The sequence below is a fragment of the Telopea speciosissima genome, chromosome 2 (genome assembly GCF_018873765.1).
Source record: "Telopea speciosissima isolate NSW1024214 ecotype Mountain lineage chromosome 2, Tspe_v1, whole genome shotgun sequence".
NCBI lineage: Eukaryota > Viridiplantae > Streptophyta > Magnoliopsida > Proteales > Proteaceae > Telopea > Telopea speciosissima.
The window spans coordinates 69,803,674-69,823,818 of NC_057917.1; the positions used below are offsets into that span (position 1 = coordinate 69,803,674).

The window sequence follows — 20,145 nt, forward strand, 5'->3', positions numbered from 1 at the left end:
ATTTCGGTCATCTCGTTTCGAAAATTTCGGAAATCTCGGACATTTTTGGCATTTTACACCAACAGAAAAATACCATATTTCGACCGAGATTTCGACGAAATTTCGGTATCTCGGAAATTTCGGTCAGACTGAAACACCGAAACGAAACGAGATTTAGTACCATGGGTAAAGTTACTATTTACAAAAACTAGTTTTTTGGAAGAAAAAAAATGATAGATACTTGTTGTATGGGAGTAGATTTTTTATATGTGACACACCGGAGGCTGATTTACAACCTCACTGTGTCGAAATTTTTTTTTCTATTTATAAATTAATTTTTTTATTTTTCTGGTAACAAAATTGATTTTCCTACAACAAAAGAGTGGGAAAAAAATTAGGGTTAATATAAATTGGATGGGGCTCAAACAATGTGTAGAATAGGGCCACTAGGCAATAATGCATTAAGGGTTCGACGTTTACTGCCAACCAAGGGTGTAAATCCAAAACACCAAATTGGGTGCTTTTTTTTCAATTTGAAGATTTAAATATGTTTATTACGCCTAAAACAAGCTTCCCTTAAAGTTTCGGAGCCAACTATGGCCATTTGCCCACCGAAACATCATTCTGAAACCAAAAAAAAAATGCACAAACTCTCTCGACCTGGTCAAGGCGGCTGGTCTAGACGAGTTTTTGAACCTTGGGCACTATCTCCAAACTCTAAAGAGCATTACTTATTATTTGTAGAAAAGAAATAAGCAGATTAGTGAAAAACGAATTTCTTGAATCATGGAAAGTATTATGACTATGAAACAGAGTCTGACATTAACTAAGTTGGCACACTTCATGAAACAATTAACAGGTAAGCAACATAAACATGAGTCAGAATCTGTAATACCTGGCTTGCCTCTAGAGAAACGCCAATTGTACCAGTGATGTAAGATAAAGGAACCTCCAAATCAAAAACTGATAGATCAGGAGAAATATATGATTTCCCATCAGAGTATACCACTTCAACTGGTTCAACCTCAAATTTTCTTGCACAGTACACAGAAAACATAGACACCTAGAAGAAAAAAAAAAGGAAATTGTTCCAGTAAGGAGGCATTATATAACTGTTATGTATGAAGTTGACTGGCAATTAGCAAATACATGAATCGTGAACTTTTTCCCTACCATTGTGTTCAAGACAATCTTGGCCTTGGTTAAATCTGTGCCAGTACATTCAATAAAAACATTCTTGGTCTTCAATGTAATTGCTGAATGTGCACCATTAATAATTGGAGGTAGGGATAACACATTTCTGCAAAATGAAAGTCCAATCATCTCAAACCAGTAAATACTTTGAAAATGCAGGGAGAAATGGATAAGAAAAGGGAAAGATAAGAGACTTGAATTGAACTAGGCTAACCAAACTTTTTGTTACTGCTAAAAACTATTTTCCAGGAATTAAGAGCAAGAAAATGACCCCAAAATCTTCATATATCTCAAACCACAGTGCATAAGATGCCTAATAAACATTTAGAGTAAAAGCAAAAAGAAGAGTGGAGGACATTTTTTCCTTCGCTTCGTACACCATGTTACCTGTTGCAGTCATAGATGACTGGGAACACTGGTGAGTTCTCAATTATGTGCAAGAATTTCTTCAGTTTCAGATCCGACTGCCAAAAATTTTGGGAGTAACATCAAGAAAATGAAAATTAATGATACACACCAATACAAATTTTCCCCAAACAAACCAAAGAGAATTCTGCAAAAGTGATGGAACTAAATTGGCATTATTACAATGAACCCAAGAATGAACAAGATTAATAAAATGAAAATTGCAACCTTATGTTTCATAATTCGCCTCATAGATAAGAAGCAATAAAATCTTAGTATGGGAACTCACTTTGTAAAATTCCATTAGCTCATCAGCCCTGAAAGTTTTCACCTACCCAAAAAAAAAGTGCACAATATAACAAATCAAACATTATCCTTTTGTGTGAAAAACAAGGCCTATAAAGATTCAACTGAATGAGTTAAAGATGGTACAGCAAGAAGAAGTCAGAATGCAGCCACGTACACTATGAGCTTACATATGCATAAGCTCCAAGCAGATGAACCAGGGTATGCAGAGAAGGAATTTTCAGTTATTAGAAGACTTGCAATCGTACACAATTATAAATCCACACTCAACAACAATGATCAATTAGTTAAAAATGGTTGGCCAGCAGAGATAGGGCTATTAGACATAGAAGGGATTTACTCAAACTCAACTTTGATCATCACTCTCATGTTCAAAAGTGCTATCGAACTACTGATGAGCCGGAGAAAAAACAAAAACTAGAGCTAAAAAGTCTTACACAGCAACATCAGAGTTGGAACGAAATATGTATGAAGGAGTCTAACTTGTCAAAGCTGAAAAAAACATGTATGAAAGGGCAGAATCAAATATTTTCCAGTGAAAAGCTTTCCACAGGGTAAGACAAAGGCACACTAGGTTTGCAATTTTCACAACTCGCCCACCTTACACAGACACAATATGAAGTCTGAGGGTTTTGGTTGACCTCCCAACCTACAAATAGCAGACAAAATCATTGTATTATAATTTTTTTTTGTTTTTGTAGTATGAGAAAATTATTGCATTATAATCAATCACTGATACGGCAGGGACAGTCAGTGCAATGGTAAAAGCTCTGACTGCAAGCATGAAGATGCAGGTTTGAGTCTATGGAACCCACTATGCGCAAAAAATTGCTGAAAGTTAGGACAGAGTCCAATTCATCCCTCCTGAGACTCTGTCAAAGCAGAATTTGCACATGACCGTAGCCCTTCAACAATCAACAGTCATAAGGTATGTTGCCTGGGGGTCTAAACCTTGCATTTTCACACTTGAGGTAAAGAAATCAACTAATGTTATTGTAACATATTTCAAGTAAATTAAACTCTAACAACTCTAAACAACAGATCATCCCTCCTAAGACTCTGTCAAAGCAGAATTTGCACATGACCGTAGCCCTTTAACAATCAACACTCATAAGGTATGTTGCATGGGGGTCTAAACCTTGCATTTTCACACTTGAGGTAAAGAAATCAACTAATATTATTATAACTTATTTGAAGTAAATTAAACTCTAACAACTCTAAACAACAGATCATATTCACGTCATGTTGGTATCAATCCAACACAACCCCTTCAGGAAACAGGTTGGTTGTGAGTTGACTGGTTTATATGTAACAATCCAGCCCCTCCCTTGGCATGATATTGTCCTCTTTGGCCCATGGGCCTCAGGGCTTTAAAACATGTCATCCCAAGTAGAGGAGGCTACTCTTTATCAATAGCTCAGGATCTCCCTTCCTAGCCAATGTGAGACTAAGTATGCACCCCCTCACGATCTCCCAAACCCCCTGGTACTAAGTCGTCTCTGAGTGGGGACACCTCAACGATCTCCCAAGCGGGCCAGTACTATGCCGTCTTCTTGGGACGTTACACTATATCAGGACATGTTTGTGTTAAAGATCTCTTAACCCACTTGGTAGACAAGATGTGGACAAGTCAAGGCAAGTATGACACATTTGGAGCTGGAGATGACAAGAACAAACCCATAGCACAGTTATTCATAACATCTGCGTTCATTTATGTCCAGTAAACAAATAGTCCAAGTAAGGATGACACATCAGAGAACAAAAACAAAACACATTGCCACAGTTATTCATAACGTAGGTGTTCATTTATGTCCAATAAACAAGGACAAAGAGGGGGGGAAACGAAAACGGTAATCCAGAGTCACACAAGACTCCATGAAGTGACAGATCTGAGTAATATGACACGTGACAGATGGATATCCTATCCATTTGAAGATGTTATTATATCAGGAACTAGATAACCAGATTAGAGAGAGGAGAAGAAAGGAGAGAAGAAGAAGGAAAAAGGGGAGAAGAAGAAGAAGCAAATCCCAAAGAGAGGGGGATCTGCGATCATGGTTCAAAATCTCGCGATATATCGCCAATGTTTCTGTATATTTCGGATATATCGACACTGCCGAGACGAGATGACCATAATAAATGAAAAAAGTCCAAATTTCAAAATATTTCGTGAAATTTTGGTATATTTCGTGATATTTGATCGGGAAATTTCGGTATATTACTTAAACAATGGAATTTCAGAATATTTCGTGAAATTTCGGTATATTACTTAACAATTTATACATCAAAGTCCGACTGTATACTATCAATCAAGGGTGCAAACCCAAAACACCACTTTGAGTTCATTTTTTTGCAATATGAAGGTTTAAATGTGTTTATTTAGCTTAAATAAGGGTGTACATGAAGTATCAGGCCTTAGTATGGCCAAAAACCTACTAAGATGGAGTGCCGAAATATGGCAGAAAAAATACCATATTTCGGTGAAATTTCGGTATATTTTGGATATTTTGAATATCTCAATCAGCCCGAGATACCGAGATATCGCGAGATTTCAAACTATGCCTGCGATAGAATAGAGTGTTCTCTCACAGGTCACCACAAATATATTTATAACAAAGAATAATAATACTGTTAGGACAAAACTGCCCCTACATAACACGACATAATGAAAGACTTAATAAAACTAAGGTAAAAAGACCTATCTGCCCCAAAACTAATATTTCAACACTCCCCTCAAGCTGAAGCATATACATCACCCATGCTCAACTTGTTACAACAAGACCGAAAACCAGGAGCAAATAAGGACTTTGAAAACATATCAGCAATCTGATCAGACGAAGAGACAAATGGTGTCTCAACCAGTTTCTTCAAAACGGCGCTGCGAACAAAGTGACAATCCACTTCTATATGCTTAGTTCTCTCATGAAAGACGGGATTACTAGCAATAAAGATGGCTGTCTGGTTGTCACAAAACATCTTCATAGGGGATGGAACTGAAAACCCCATCTCAAGTAGGAGAGACCTACCATCTCAAGTAGGAGAGACCTAACCCACATCAACTATGCAGTGGTATGGGCCATGGCTCTATACTCTGCTTCAGCACTAGACCTGGCAATCGTGGTCTGTTTCTCGCTTCACTACGTAACTAGGTTCCCCCCCCAACAAATGTACAATACCCTGTAGTAGATCGACGGTCACTAGTAGAACCTGCCCAATCTGCATCAGAGTAGGCAACCAGCTCCATATGTTTATTTGGTCAATAAATCAGCCCCTTCCCAAAGGCTCCCTTCAAGTACCGAAGAACACGAACAGCTGCATCCCATTGAGACTTACAAGGAGACTGCATGAACTAACTGAGAACCCCAACAACATAAGAAATATCCGACCTAGTGACTGTCAAGTATAACAACTTTCCAATTAAGCTTCTGTAGGAATGAACAACCTTGAGGCCCTCACCATCATCAGAGCCAAACTTGTGATTAGGATCCATACGAATATCTACTAGTTTTGCAGCAAGCATACCAGTTTCGATCAAGAGATCTACCACATATTTCATTTGGGACAAGTTGATACCCTTTTTACTTCAGATAACTTCAACGCCAAGGAAGTAGTGAAGTTGGCCCAAATCTTTAGTCTGAAAATGTTGTTGTAAGTAATTTTTCACCTCCTTGATCCCACTTTCATCATTTCCTGACACAATGATGTTATCAATATAAACAACAAGAACCACCAATTTTTCCCCTTGGCGAAGAACAAACACAGAATGGTCTGAGAAGCACTAAGTAAAACCAAAGTGAATCACAAGTGAACTAAACTTCTCGAACCAGGCTCGGGGGGACTGTTTCAGCCCATAAATAGCCTTGTGCAGCCTACACACACGTCTACTATTCTCCCCTTGAGCAACATACCCCGGAGGTTGCTCCATATAGACCTCTTCAAGCAGGTCACCATAAAGAAAAGCATTTCTGATATCTAACTAGTACAAGGGCCAATCAAACTTCACAGCCAGAGAAATAATGAGGCGAACAAAATTCAGCCTAGCCACGGGAGATAAGGTCTCAAAATAATCAACACCATAGGTCTGGGTGTACCCCTTAGCTACCAGATGGGCTTTTAGCCGCTCAACAGATCCATCAGAATGATACTTAATAGTATACACCCACCGATACTTAACTAGGTCTTTACCGGGAGGTAAATCCACTAACTCCCATGTATGTCGAGTCAGTAAGGCATCCATTTCCACATCCATGGCTTTCTTCCAAGCAGGTTGAGTAAGAGCCTCAGTGTGAGTGCGAGGGATAGTATAAGAAGACAAGTAGCAAGACTATGAGGGCAAGATGGAAGATGGGATATGGAGACAAACTTCTCAATAGGATAGGCAACTAAAGATTTTTTAGTACATGAACATTTACCTTTCCAAGTAGGAATGGGTAAATCGTCAGGATTTGCATCAGCTAGTAAGGCAGGAAGAGCAGGTAAGATTGGATCTCCACCAGAGGTTGAGGAAGGTACAGGAAGCAATGCAGAAGGGCCAGTTTGATCTGTATGGAGCTGCCCAAAGTGCCTCTTGCGCCGGTATCAGTATTGGAGTAGACATAAGAACAATGGCAGGAATAGGAGGAGGGTCAGACACAGCTAATAGATCACTAGACAAGGTGGGCTGATCAGAAAAATAGGACGCACCTTCAAAGAAGGTGACATCGCACTCACAAACTGCCTTCTGGTCAAAGGGTCATAACACCTATACCCCTTCTGGGTCCTAGAGTAACCCAAGAAGATATACTTGGTTGACCGAGGGTCTAATTTGTCACCATGGAGATGGAGATTATGAACAAAATAAACACACCCAAAAACACGAGGAGGCAAGTTAAAACTTGAAAGACCGGGAAACAAAACATAAAAAGGAGACTTGTCACCAAGTACAGAAGAGGGCATTCGGTTAATCAAAAAACATGCAGTAAGAATTGCATCACACCAAAAATGCTTGGGCACCTGCATATGCAACATGAGGGCCCGGGCAACTTCAAGTAAGTGCCTATTTTTCTGTTCCGCTACCCCATTCTGTTGAGGAGTATAGGAACAACTAGTTTGATGAATCATTTTGTTAGCAACACAAAAAGATGATATCTCAGATTGAACAAACTCCAAAGCATTATCAGACCAAAAAATTTTAATAGAAGCATTAAACTAAGTCTTTATTTCATTGCAAAAATTCTGAAACACAAGTAAAAATTCTGATCTATCCTTTAAAAGGTACAACCAAGTAGTAGTCCTGGAATAATCATCCACAAAAGTGACAAAATAACGAAAACCATGTCTATTGCTTGCACGAAAAGGACCCCACACATCCGAATGCACTAATGAAAATAAAGAAGTACTGCGGGGCATAGGATGAGAAGGATAAGTAGCACGATGATGCTTACCCAACTCGCAGCCCTCACACTCTAATTTATTTAAGGTCTCAAACTAGGGAAAAACAACTTTTAACCTAGACAAAGATAAATGTCCTAGCCTACAATGCCATCGAAACGGAGACTCTCCATCAACAGTAGTAGCTGCAGCCGAAGCAGATGGGGCAGCACCATTCAGATAATATAGTCCATCTTTCTCACACCCTCCACCAATCGTTTTCCTCGGGTGAAGGTCCTGAAAAACACAGTAAGAAGGGAAGAAGGTTACAGAACAATTTAGATTTTTAGTAAGTTGACTAACAAAAAGAAGGCTTCAGAGAAATTGGGGAACATGTAAAACAAAGGAAAGAGAAATATTATAATTAAGAGAAACAATACCATGTCCAGTAATAGGGGTAGAGGAACCATTGGCCACAATAACAGGAGGAGTGTGAGAGTTAGATGAAATAGAGCTAAAAACTAATGACTTACCAGTCATGTGAGCGGAAGCCCCCAAATCAATGATCCAAGGTGTGAAAGTAGTGAAAAAAAAGCAGCAAGTGTACCTGCATGAGCTAATGTGGTAGTGGTAGTGGATGCCCCAGTAGTGGAATTGGATGACTCCACACTCTTGATACGACGTAAGAGTTGTTGCATCTCATCACGGATGTTGGTAGAAGAATCTTCAACGGTTGAACCAGCCTTGGTATCACTAGGTGTAACAAAATCAAAACCATCTTCAAGAGCTGTATGATTAGCCAAGTTTTGAGCCCATTCGGGTTTCCCATGCTTGGACCAACATGTGTCAACAGTGTGATTCGTCTTCCTACAATAAGAGCACAATCGGGCTGCTTTATCAATATGTTGTCCACCAGAATTACGACCACCAAATCCACGTCCTCCCCCTGAACCACGGCTTCTAGTAGTGGTGAAAGCAGAATTCTCCTTGGGGTTAGTTTCAGGCTTGGAACTAGGAGAGACAATACGCTGCAGCTTAGAGAAGGTGTCATTCAAGGTGGGGACAGATTCACCAGCAAGTAGATGTCCTTTAACAGCCTTGAGACTAGGATTTAAACCAGCCAGAAATTTAGAGACAAAAAACTCGTTCCTTTAGGCCTTCAACTTTTCAATGTCAGTAGTAAGAGGCTGGAAAACATTTAATTCTTCAACCATGCCCCTGAAAGCACTGCAATAGTCTTGGAGAGACTTGTCTGACTGCTGAAACTGAAACAACTTCTCATAGAGGTCGAAGATACGGGTCTTACTCTTCTCTTAAGAGTATGTCTCCTTTAGGCCATCCCAGACTCCCTTTGTTGTGGTGTGGAACATAACATTCGCATCAATATCCGGCTCCATGCTGTTCCATAACCAAATTAGAATAATAGCATTCTCCTTCATCCAAGTGCTGTAATCCTTAGAATCAGGTCTGGAGGAGGAGAGGTAATGTAGCTAAGCTTGTCCTTAGCTATAAGACAGCTTGTGCCCACAGTAAATAGTTGGAATTCCCCTTCAACTTTATGGTAATCTGAACATTGACATTGTCATGGGGGGTCTTTGAATCAGCCATTGTAGAAAGACTTCAAAAATCGATAAGAACAAGCACCTAGGGTAATCGATTCTGAAGAAGAGAAGGAGAGTAGCAGCAACCAAAACCAGCAATTGATACTGAAAATAACTATTCCGCAGCAAGAAAAAAAAAAAAAGCCAATAGACAGCAGCAATACCACACCCGATGGAGGCAGCCAAGGCAAGGAACAAAAAACAGAATCGATCTCAGGTTTCTGGGAAGAAGAGGGAGATCTTCAAATAAGCAGCACCATCATTCAAACCAGGTTGCAACAACCCCCTGAAGCAATAAAACCATGTAGAAGCAGACCTCAACCACAGAACTTCAAAAACAACTTTCCCAGAAAAGATCGAGAATTTGCAGGGTTTTATCTTAATATCGATCACAGCAGCCTTCAAGGATGGGTGAAGCAGAACTCCAATCAGTCATCAAATAAGGTAGATAGTAGTAGAAATCACTCCATTAATTATTCACAGGGGTGGATTTACACCATAGTAAGGGCAGCTATAGGTGGCTGCACACCACCAGCAAAAATCGAGAAGGAGAAATCAGAAGAGGATCGTGGGGGGGTACTCCAATCTGATTAAAACAGCTCTGATACCATGTTATAATATCAGGAACTAGATAACCAGATTAGAGAGAGGAGAATAAAGGAGAGAAGAAGAAGAAGAAGAAGTAAATCCCAAAGATAGGGGGACCTGCGATAGAACAGAGTGTTCTCTCGCAGGTCACCACAAATATATTTATAACAAAGAATAATAATACTGTTAGGACACAACTGCCCCTACATAACACGACATAATGAAAGACTTAATAAAACTAAGGTAAAAAGACCTATCTGCCCCAAAACTAATATTTCAACAGAAGAGTGATGCAACATTGACACAGTGGATGAAATGGGGAGCATGCTTCCAGAGTACGATGCAACCAACGTCCACAAATCAAAATGGACTGAAATGTTAGACAGCTAAAAGCAAAACATATTCAGTCGATCATTTTACAAGATGATAATATTAAAATGAGACTTGATAAAGACTGAGAGAATTATAAATCTAGAAGTAAATGATTTACCTGTTTCAGTGGCACAAAGTTTATATCTTGTGGTGGCAAAGCCTGGGGGTGAAAAAGAAAAAATGATGTTAACAACAAGCTTCCTTTCAATCATTCAACTAGTATGAGTAGGTTACTTTTGAAGTTAATAATCCATCAAAAGAAAATCATTTCATACTTTTCAAAGAAATATGACTCCAAAAGATTAAAATCATCACTATTCTGATGTAGAAAGATCTCTACTAAGAGTTTCTGATCATAAGAGACAGTCAGCCGTCAATAGCAGCAAAGTTGCCTTTGCAAGAAGCAGTAGCAGCAGATCCTATGAAGTCAGGGACTATCAGATCATAGTTCAAGGTTTTGCCGAAATTTTGTGAAATATTTCTGTTTCGACAGATGTTGAAACAAATTTTATGCACTATACAAAAAATGTATCGTTTCCATACATTCTTTTAGTATAAAAAAGTGTACACTTTGGAACAAAATGGTGGGTAAGGATCCATGTACCCAACTGCATTTAGTTTGGATAAGGCTGAGTTGTTGTTGTTGTAGACACCATAGCCCAATCTATGACTTCACGGAGTCGGATTTAATTTTCTGTTTTTTAAATGTTCGGGGAAAAAAAAGTAATTTTCTTGCAACATTTTGAAAGAAAAAAAACTGGGTTGATACTTGGTTGTTGAAGGTGAATTTTAAAATCTCCAGACCTTCTAGCTTGTTAAGGATGGCACAACCAACAGCACTAAAAATCGGAAAAGACGTGTGAGGCAGAAGCAGACTTGATAACAGTTTAACTCTTAATTGCACACCTCTACTTTACGTCGTTCAACTTTAGCTGGTTACTTCCCACCCCTAATCATAGTAGTCAAGGCGTCGCCTTGGCATCCAGGCCTTTTTTTGGGAACCAGGCAACATCTTGCCTTGTTGCAGTCACCAAAGGCAACCTCCTTGGTGATCTAGGTGTTGAGTTACGCGCCTTGGACCGCCTAGGTACCTGGGCAGGCACCTGTGTCTAAATAATTTTTTTGTTTATTTTTTATGCTCTGAATTATTACGTTACTCAGTCGTTGAGCCTTTGGAGCTTTGTTTATTTTGCCAAGGGTTTCCGGTTCTTGTTTCACAGCTTGGTCTTTCTTGGTCCATTGATACCAGATCTGAGGATTTCTGTTTGCAATTAGCACATCCGGTCTCGCTATCTTGGTGCTCGCTGGTACTTGCTTTTCTTGTCTTCTTTGGACAGTGTTCCTCGAGGGGCGGTGAAGGTAAGCTTTGGTGCTTCTTTAAGTTGGTACACTCCTCTTCATTCTTGCTAGCTTGATTTTCTAGGTTTCCTTGCTCACTTCCCTTTAAACTAGCCAGAGGTTTGTCTCTACGGTGAGCTATCCCGGCGGTTAACGACTTGAAATTAGTCTCTGCAGCTCCCTTTGTTTTCATCTGGTTGTTTCTGTAGGAGGTATTATTTCGCGACATATCCATTTGATCTATGCAGCCTAACTGTGCGGACACCTCATCTGAGTGTCTCACTTGCAACATTGCATGGCTTTATTTCTACTTGATCTTCCGAGTGGTGCTATTAACCCTCAGTTTCGTTGGGGGCCAAAATTAGGAAGCCAATCCTGTTTCTGATCAGGTTTCTCCTTCCACCAGGATCTCTCATGTCTCTGAACCAGGTAGCTCGGTACCCCCAACTACTTTTCTTGGATATCTAATTATTTATGTGCTTCTTTGCTTGATTGAGTTTGAATTGTATATACTTCGAGTGCAATGGGATATAGCAGTTGTGTCTTTATCTTCGGCTACTATAGCCAGGTGTGTGTTTCCACTTTCTTTTGAGTTTATGCTACTCAATCTGGATGTGTCCCCCTGCTTGTTGACTTTTGTTGCACAGATAGTTACCGTTCTGGATGTACTATTCTCCTGTCATGTTTTGTCTATAGATAGATGTTGGAGTGCTTTCTCTTTGCTTCTTTATATACCACGGTATCTTCTTGTCCTATTATTCACCGACTTTAACTGTTGTTTCTAAATTGTTTAGTGTGGTTCCTTGATTCACCTTTTCTTGTGCTCTTAGAGTTCCTTTTCTTTGTGATTTATTAGTGCTTTGCTGTCTTTTTTTGTTTTACCCCCCAAAAAAAAAGTTCTTTGAGGCGGTCAAAATTGATGAGAGGGAGATTCCGCAAAGTGATTATTTTAGTTGGCTCAATCAAAAATAAAGAAGGTGATATAGAGGATGATGCTTCACAGAGAATTAAAATAGGATGGATGAAATGGAGAGGTGCATCCTAAGTGTTGTGTGATCAACGTATTCTTTTAAAACTTGACGAAAAATTTTATAGGACAGTCATACAACCAGCTATGAAGTATACTTGTATGGTGTGGAATGTTGGGCAGTTAAGAAACATCCTATAGATAAACTCAATGTAGCGGAGATGAGGATGTTGAGATGGATGAGTGGCAAAACTAGGAAGGATAAAATAAGGAATGACTATATTAGAGTTGAATTGGGAGTAGCTTTGATACATGAGAAGCTACGAGAAAGTTGTTTGAGACTTTGAGGTGGCATGGCCATGTTCAACGGAGGCCTTTGGATGCTCCAGTACGGAGGAGTGATTTATTCAGATTGAAGGAACTAAAAGAGCCAGGGGCAGACCTAAAATGACCTTAGGAGAAGTGGTGAGGAAAGACATGCATAGCTTAGGCCTTGTATCAAGTATGACCTCGAATAGAGCTGATTGGAGGGCAAGGATCCATGTAGCCGACCCCATTTAGTTTGGATAAGGCTGAATTGTTGTTATAAAGGCATACCCAGTGCATGAGGCTCCCGCCACTGCGGAGTCTGGGGAGGGTCATAATGTACACAGCATTACCCCCCACTGAGTGGAGAGACTGGTTCCCGACTCGAACCCATGTCCACTAAGTCGCAATGGAGCAACTATACCGTTGTGACGAGGTCCACCCTCAGCATTTTGGACACTATCTAACATTCGTATTGCTTGACTGAAATCTGTATTGTATTGCACTTTTTCAAATTGGAAAGTATAGGGGTTTTTGTAGTTTACAGTTTACACACAGTCAGTCTTCTCATTTTATGGCTTTTATGTTTATTCTTGATGTGGCTTAAAGTACTGATTCTTGATATAAGCATGATTATATCATTGTTATACTAGATATATTAGATATATTAAAAAAACATACTACGGAACGTTGTCACTTAAGCGCTTAGCCGGCCCTCCAACGCCTTGGGTCACCTAGGTGTTGTGACAACAATGCCCCCAATTAGTGATATTTAAAGCATTGAATCAATTTCATCATGTGATTCATGATAAACAACATAATAATAATCTTCACCACACTCATGAGCTCAAAGTAAACAAGAGCAGATCTATGAAGAGTGATGACCTTGAAACCCTAATTCCCCAAATCAGAATCTAGGGTTAAATAGGTTGTAACAAGCCCAGGTCTAAAGGTGCTTAACAGGGATTAAATGGACTGGATCTCTTACGGCACTGCAACAGCCCACTGACAGAGAAGAAGCAAACCTTTCTGTAGGAGAGAGAAAGAAGACAACCTAGATGCTGCCCTAGGGAGAAAAGCAGATATGGAATCTGCAAAGAAGAGGGAGTGAACAGTACTGTGAACAATACCATGAAAGAGGAGAGAAGAAGAGAGGGATAGGTGAGAAGAATTCTCACAACTATCAAATTTCCCATAAAAAAAACTAATTAAATACACTGTCGATTGAAAGGTTTACAACTCTTTAAATCAAAACAGAATATCTAATTCTAATGGACTTTAACTTCTAAAATAACTAAACTTAGAAACTAGTAATAGACCTTTTTCCAATAGTAGTGATCATGCTTCCACATCAACAAGGATATCAATTCATGGCCAAACCGCTGAAAACACTGACAAAATGGGGCAACATTCTTCTATGGCCTCTCCAAGTAGAATGAAGAACACCGCAATTGTGAGGAGATCATAAGCTCCTAAGCAAGACATAAGAACAACTACACAATCACAGATTAATGCTGTAACATAGGACCTTTTTTGGGGGGTGGACACTTATTTATTTTCCGTAAGACCATATCAAGGAGAACATAAATGAAGGCAACTTTTCTCCCTAAACCAAGGGAGTCGCATCTTTCCTCACTGTGATTGGATTTAAACAGGTCCAAGCAGCCATAGAACCAACCACAAAAATGGCAGTATGCTATGAAGTGATTGTCTACCTCGTATGTGAAAGGACCTTGTATTGTATCCAAATCATGAGTGCCAATGGCAACTAATGTCCTCCGCCTAAAACAAATTAAGAGTCAATATAAACAGTGTGAAGAGAACAAGGACAACTTTGCAAAAGCTACAAAATTAGCAAATATATTCAAACATATAGGCAACACAAGTAGCATGGAAAGCAACAATAATACAAGAACCAGAAATAAGAATATAACTGCACTTAAATATCCAATATGAGAAAAAGATAGAGAGGATGAACAAAATTATCAAGATACTGACAAACTCGTCAGTTTGTTACACCCCTACGACCAGAGTTCATAATTTCGGTCAAAAAAAATTAAAATTTCAACGAAATATTTCGGTTTCAACACTTGTTTAAACGAAATGGCTTGCAAATTAACGGGTCTTCAATGTTTTGGTTTTTTTCACAATGGATCTCATTTTGGTGCCATTTCGGCCATGTTGCAGTATATTTCAGTGTTGATTACAGTGCCACCTTGGTGCCTTGGTGGTATATTTCAGTTTCGACCCCAAAATCTTGAACCTTGCCTATGACATATTCATTTCACTACCTCATAGCATAATTGACTATTATATCTCAGAAAGATATGCCAAGCCTCAACTATTCCTGAGGAGTGTTACTGTTGTTGATCAAAGAATAAATCATTATAACCAGTTCAAAAAGTGGATGGGCAATCCAACTGTTCAGCAGTTCAAAAATTTAGCTCCATATAAACATAGACTATGAATCATCTATTAACTTGTTGATGTCTAGATTCATACATGATTGCCAATTCATATCTGAAATGGGTAAAAATCTTAAGAGTCCACCTCAAATGTTGCAGGGGTAGCCATATGCAGGGAGCAAGATTTCAAAATCCAGCCTTGATAACTAACCTATGAAAGGCTGAAACTGCCATTGAATAGTGGTGAGAACCATGTCTCAGTTGAATGACAAAAAAATCCATATGTAACTATGTAAGTTTATCTGATTGAATGAAGCTCAGACCACAACAAGATAACCACAAGCACCCATCTCAAGTGAGATTTGCCCACTACTGATCATCTCTAACCCATATTTGTTGGCACTAATCATAGATAACCTAATTAGAAACATTTGAGATCAGGTCCATTGGTGTATGCTTTTTGCTGACAATATTGTTTTGGTGGCTGAAACAAAAGCAAGGGCAAATGTCAAGTTGGAATTATGGAGATCAATCTTGGATTCAAAAGGTTTAAGCATGGTTTCAAGTTTTGGTCCAACTTCCGAGACAAAACCAAGGGTCAAAACTGGTTTGTACCAGGTTTCAACCCTGTTTCGACAGAGAGCTGGGAGTTTCACAAGTTTCGACACTACCAAGGGGGATTTTGCCAAAAACTTGCTGTTTTTTGCCAAATCACTTGATTTCTTCCTACTTTTTGGCATTCTTTTAGTCAACCTTCTACAGCTTGGATTTGCATGATTGGAGCTTGAAGGTAATGGTTTCTAAATCCAATTTTTGGAAGAATTAGTACATAGACATAGTATTGGGCACAAAAATTATTGTAAAGGCGCCGCCTAAGTGCCTAGGTGTCCAGGCGCATTGGTCGCCTAGGCGGACGCCTTGTTCGCCTAGTTGGTGTCGCTTTGCTTTTGGACCCTCTCCGCCACCTTGGGTCACCTAGACGCCAAGACAACTATGGCACAAAATACATAGGTGCGGCATTCAGAGGAGCGTCAACGACATCTTCAGTGGTACGCAGCTCGTGGATTAGACCCGCCAAGAAACTCCATGTATTGAGTGGTGAATGTTATATACATGTATTTGCCTAACCTAATTTATGTTTTGATTGTTTTAATTGCATATTTACATTTCGAGAAACTAAATTACATGTATTCAGTGTTTATAATGGGGCTAATGTACAACAGCATTCAGCATACACTAGCAAACTTGGATCCAAACCAGAAGTACCATTTTGGGTGGTTTTATTGTGAAACTAATTTATGGATAGGTGTAAAATGCTAAAAATAGGCAGTTTTCTGGGCCTCGAAACTTAAGTTCTTAGCCCAGACAAATAGGCAGTAGAAACCTGAGAAGTTTCAGTTTCGGCCAGGGTCGAAACCAGTCTCAGAACCAAAACCTCGATCCTTGGTTTTAAGATAAGTAGAACAAATACTAAGTATATGATGAATAACTTTAGTAATAATGAGAAAGTGTTGTGGTGAAAATTGATAATAGCGAGTTACCGCAAAGTGAAAAAATTTGCATATCTAAGTTCAATTGTTAATAAAAGAGAAATAGAGGATGATGTTGCACAAATAACTAGAGTAGGGAAGATAAAGTGGAGAGGCATGTCTGGAGTGTTTTGTAATCAACGCATTCCTTTAAAACGCAAGGGAACCTTTTATAAGATGGTTAAACTACAAGGATTGATGTATAGAGCTGAACGTTAAGAAGTGAAGAAACAACATGTAAACAAGGTGTAGCTGAAATGAGGATGTTAAGATGAATAAGTTGTAAAACTAGAAATGAACAAATAAAAGCTAATTTAGGATTAGCTCCAATACATAATAGGTTGTGAAAAAATCGTTTGAGGTGACATGGACAAGTGCTATGGAGGCTTGTGAATGCTCCAGTACGGAGGGGTGATTAGATTCAAATTGTATGAGCTAAAAAAAACTGGGGTAGGCCTAAAATAACTCTAGGAGAAGTGGTGAGTAAAGACATGCATAACTTAGGTCCATGGTACACAGTTTTGCCCAAAATTTGCAAAACTTCGAGAAATATTTCGGTTTCACAAAGGCTCAAAATGAAATCCAATGCGATATCTAAGAATGTACATATTTCAACAGAAATTTTGAGGTTTCGGTCATATTTCGGTCCAAAGTTCCACTTCCCCGAAATTTTGGCCAAAACAGTACTTTACCTATATTATAAAAACCAAATTTCGAATGAAATGGATCGAAATTTTGTTCATTTCGCCTAGTTTTTCCAGTGAAGCTTGAAAAAACCATTTTTTGTGCTTTCTTAACCAAATAATTGTTGTACAAGGTTGCAACAAGTACATGGGCAATAGAGGAACGCAGTGGATGAGACGATTTGCAATGTTGTTGTAGGATTTGTGCAAGATTCAAAGTTGGAGGAATATCACTTTTCCCATAAACTAATTTTTCAAAAAAAAAATAGAATAAATACTTGGTGGTTGGCATTCAATTTTTTATATGTTACACACCATAGCCCAATCCATGACTTCACGGAGCCGAATTTATTTTGTTTTTAAAATTTTCTTTAAAAAAATTTTGATTTTCTTGCAACAAAATGTTGAAAAAGAATAGGGTTAATACTTAGTTGATGTAGATCACAAGTCCATATGTAGCCGCTGGAACAAGGCCCCAAAACCAGCCCAGTGTAGTAGTAGGATTCAACTGCTGTGGGAGGCAGCTTGATCTGCTGATGTAGCAAGTTTTTGTTGGTTCAATGGAGCATCACATAAGGCAGCCCCAGTCCAAATAGAAGCATGAAAAAGAGAAGGGACCAAGAAAGAATTCCAAAAAAAAAAGTTACTGTTCACTTGACACTGTTTACATGAACAGTGCGGTGGGCTCATAAGGACAGGTGGTATGGGATTAGCTGTTGGATGTTGGTGGAATATTCTATTAGAATCTGCTATTAATTTAGTTCCTATTTCTGTGATAGTTTCTTAGTTATTAAGTCTATAACTATCTAGTAGTTTCTAATTTTATTTCTTTCTTTTTAGTATCCATGTTTGTTTAGAAGGCTGGATTCTATAAAGCCTTAATAGTTTCTATTTTCAGTTTTTAGAAGGTAGACTTTCCGTTTTATGTAATTGGTTGGGGAACAAGCTATTAGTTTCTTCTTTTGCTGTAATTTTTTATTTTTGGAAGTGATAGCTATATAATGTAATGGAACTGCTGGCCCTCCCTAATGATTTAATGAAAAGAAAAAAGAGTTGTTTTACAACCATGTTGCAGTGAGAGACAGTTACTCTGGGAGATAGTGTGGTGAGATGTCATTGGTTAGAGACCAAAATACGGTGATTTTTTTAAATATAAGGGTTCCACTATGTTTACAGGACCTAAAATAGGATTTCCTAGAAGTTTCAGGACCTATTTGGCCATTTGGCCCCCCGAAACCCATCATCAAACTTGCTGGAAAAAGTGTCCAGGATTCGACCGAAATTTCGGTTTTGGTTGATATATTTAGGCTTCAAGGTTTAGTTGGGATAAGGCTGAGTTGAGTTGAGTTGTGTTGTGTTGTATTCAAACTTGGAATGGATTTATGCTCTATCAGATAGCATATCTTAAGTCTTGCCTCATACTACAAACCAAATTATAAGCTGAGGGAGAATGAAAAAATGTTTCAGAGGTTAAAAGAGTAAATAAAGAAGAATTGTCTCAACTTCAAACCACGGTGGCATGAACAATTTCCAAAATATTTCATATATATATAGGGAACGTGTTCTCTGTCCAGGAGCGCACCCCTGCGCCCATACACAGCGGCATGCAAAATAACCACCGTGTCCCTCCTAGTCGATTCCCTCGTGCGTGTTCTCCTTGGCCGGGGTGCTGATGCAGGGCCCACGCTCGCGGACAGAGTTCATTTTTCCATATATATATATATATATAGTTACATAAGTAAAACCAAAAAATGGGGCAAAATAAGTGTAATTAGTCCATATTTTATAAGATTTACCGGCAAATATTCTGATGGAGCCTATCTTGAAGATCAATAAAGCTGTTATATCTCGCTTCATCAAAAGTAACTCCTCTTAAAACAGCACAGACAACGAAGGGGCGAATCATTAAAGTCTGCAGATAATTACATTTCAATGTAAGGAGAAATACATGTAGAATTAAAACAGATCATAGAAGTATTAAACCATAGAACAGTACCTCAGGTTTTACATGCATTTTAAGCATGGAACCACTTGGAAGGTTGGCCAGCTTATAATTTGGTATCTGATCAAGCCCAATGAAAATGCGGAGGGATTGCACAAGCCCTTCGAGGCAAAGCAAATCATATCTGCACAGACACAAAATAAATGGGTGACAATTGTTTTTCTTCCACCTTAACTTTTTTTATGCGCATGGATATGACTTGCAGTCTATAACATTCAGATTTGAGTTTCTCCATTATCAACCAAAAAAGAAAAAAAAGGCAAATCAAAGTGCTGGCAATACCTGTTTGCGGGAACTTCGATTTTGTAGATGACTTCCTCATCTTCAGTAGCTCCTTCCTCCAGATGCTTTTCTTTCCTGATAATAGCCTTCTCTGTTGTCTGCAACGAGTAGTTTAATGCATTTATTTAACTGTGTACACTATGTTTATCTCTGAAGAGTGTTAGAATAAGACGGAGCTCGAAATGCTTACAACGTCGTCAAGCTCGATTCCAAAATCGAAGCAGAGTTCATCAAACTCCTCTTGAGCTGACATTCAGAAAAAAAAAATAGAAAATATCTATATATCTCAGTAATCGAAATATTAGATTTGACCTCCATAGATAAAATCGAAATGCTGCAACTAAGAAATCGGAAATGAAAGTGACTTCTCCTCTGAAACTTACTGTAAGTCATCCCTAAGGCTGCAAAGAGACGATCCCTTCCAACGCTAACAGTCGGCATGGTTTCGTACTGTGTATCTGCAACTTCACGCGAATACCATAGAAAAAGAGAGAGAGGAGAGGAGAGCGAAAAACCTAATGGCAGTATAAACCGTAAGACAGCGAAGGTCCGCAATAGAGTTAGCCGCAGGGTGGTCCATGTTCAATGCCGTAGAACCCAATCAAATACCGCCGCCTCGGATAGGGGACTTGGGAACTTGCGGGTGCACCGTGCATCCGTCTTTATTTGAACACCGTTAGATTGAAATCTTTTTTATAGTGTGTAGAATTAATTGACTTCTTTTATATAGATTATCATTAGTTGACTTCCACCTCCATAGCTCGTGAGGACAACTTTTTTTGTTTGGGGGGTGGGGGGAGTGGGGAGGGGGAGGAGATAGTTTTTCTCCACCCATAGAG

General features: G+C 39.0%; 1 protein-coding gene across 2 annotated transcripts in view; it reads right to left on the reverse strand.

The window, feature by feature from the left end:
- Nucleotides 1–20,145, reverse strand: part of LOC122650301 (phenylalanine--tRNA ligase beta subunit, cytoplasmic) — a 75,455-nt gene that overhangs the window by 29,045 nt on the left and 26,265 nt on the right. Inside the window, exons 1-11 of one of the 2 annotated variants that reach the window (XM_043843689.1) lie at nucleotides 19,690–19,756; nucleotides 19,497–19,552; nucleotides 19,307–19,404; nucleotides 19,019–19,148; nucleotides 18,819–18,934; nucleotides 14,121–14,187; nucleotides 9,913–9,954; nucleotides 1,868–1,909; nucleotides 1,561–1,637; nucleotides 1,153–1,279; nucleotides 875–1,042 (exon numbers count right to left, since the gene is read on the reverse strand). In XM_043843689.1, the coding sequence (XP_043699624.1) occupies nucleotides 875–1,042; nucleotides 1,153–1,279; nucleotides 1,561–1,637; nucleotides 1,868–1,909; nucleotides 9,913–9,954; nucleotides 14,121–14,187; nucleotides 18,819–18,934; nucleotides 19,019–19,148; nucleotides 19,307–19,404; nucleotides 19,497–19,552; nucleotides 19,690–19,747 (981 nt within the window). In that variant the 5' untranslated portion in view covers nucleotides 19,748–19,756. Of the gene's footprint in view, nucleotides 1–874; nucleotides 1,043–1,152; nucleotides 1,280–1,560; nucleotides 1,638–1,867; nucleotides 1,910–9,912; nucleotides 9,955–14,120; nucleotides 14,188–18,818; nucleotides 18,935–19,018; nucleotides 19,149–19,306; nucleotides 19,405–19,496; nucleotides 19,553–19,689; nucleotides 19,760–20,145 lie in introns of those variants that run through there. The other variant, XM_043843687.1, reaches the window with a different exon arrangement.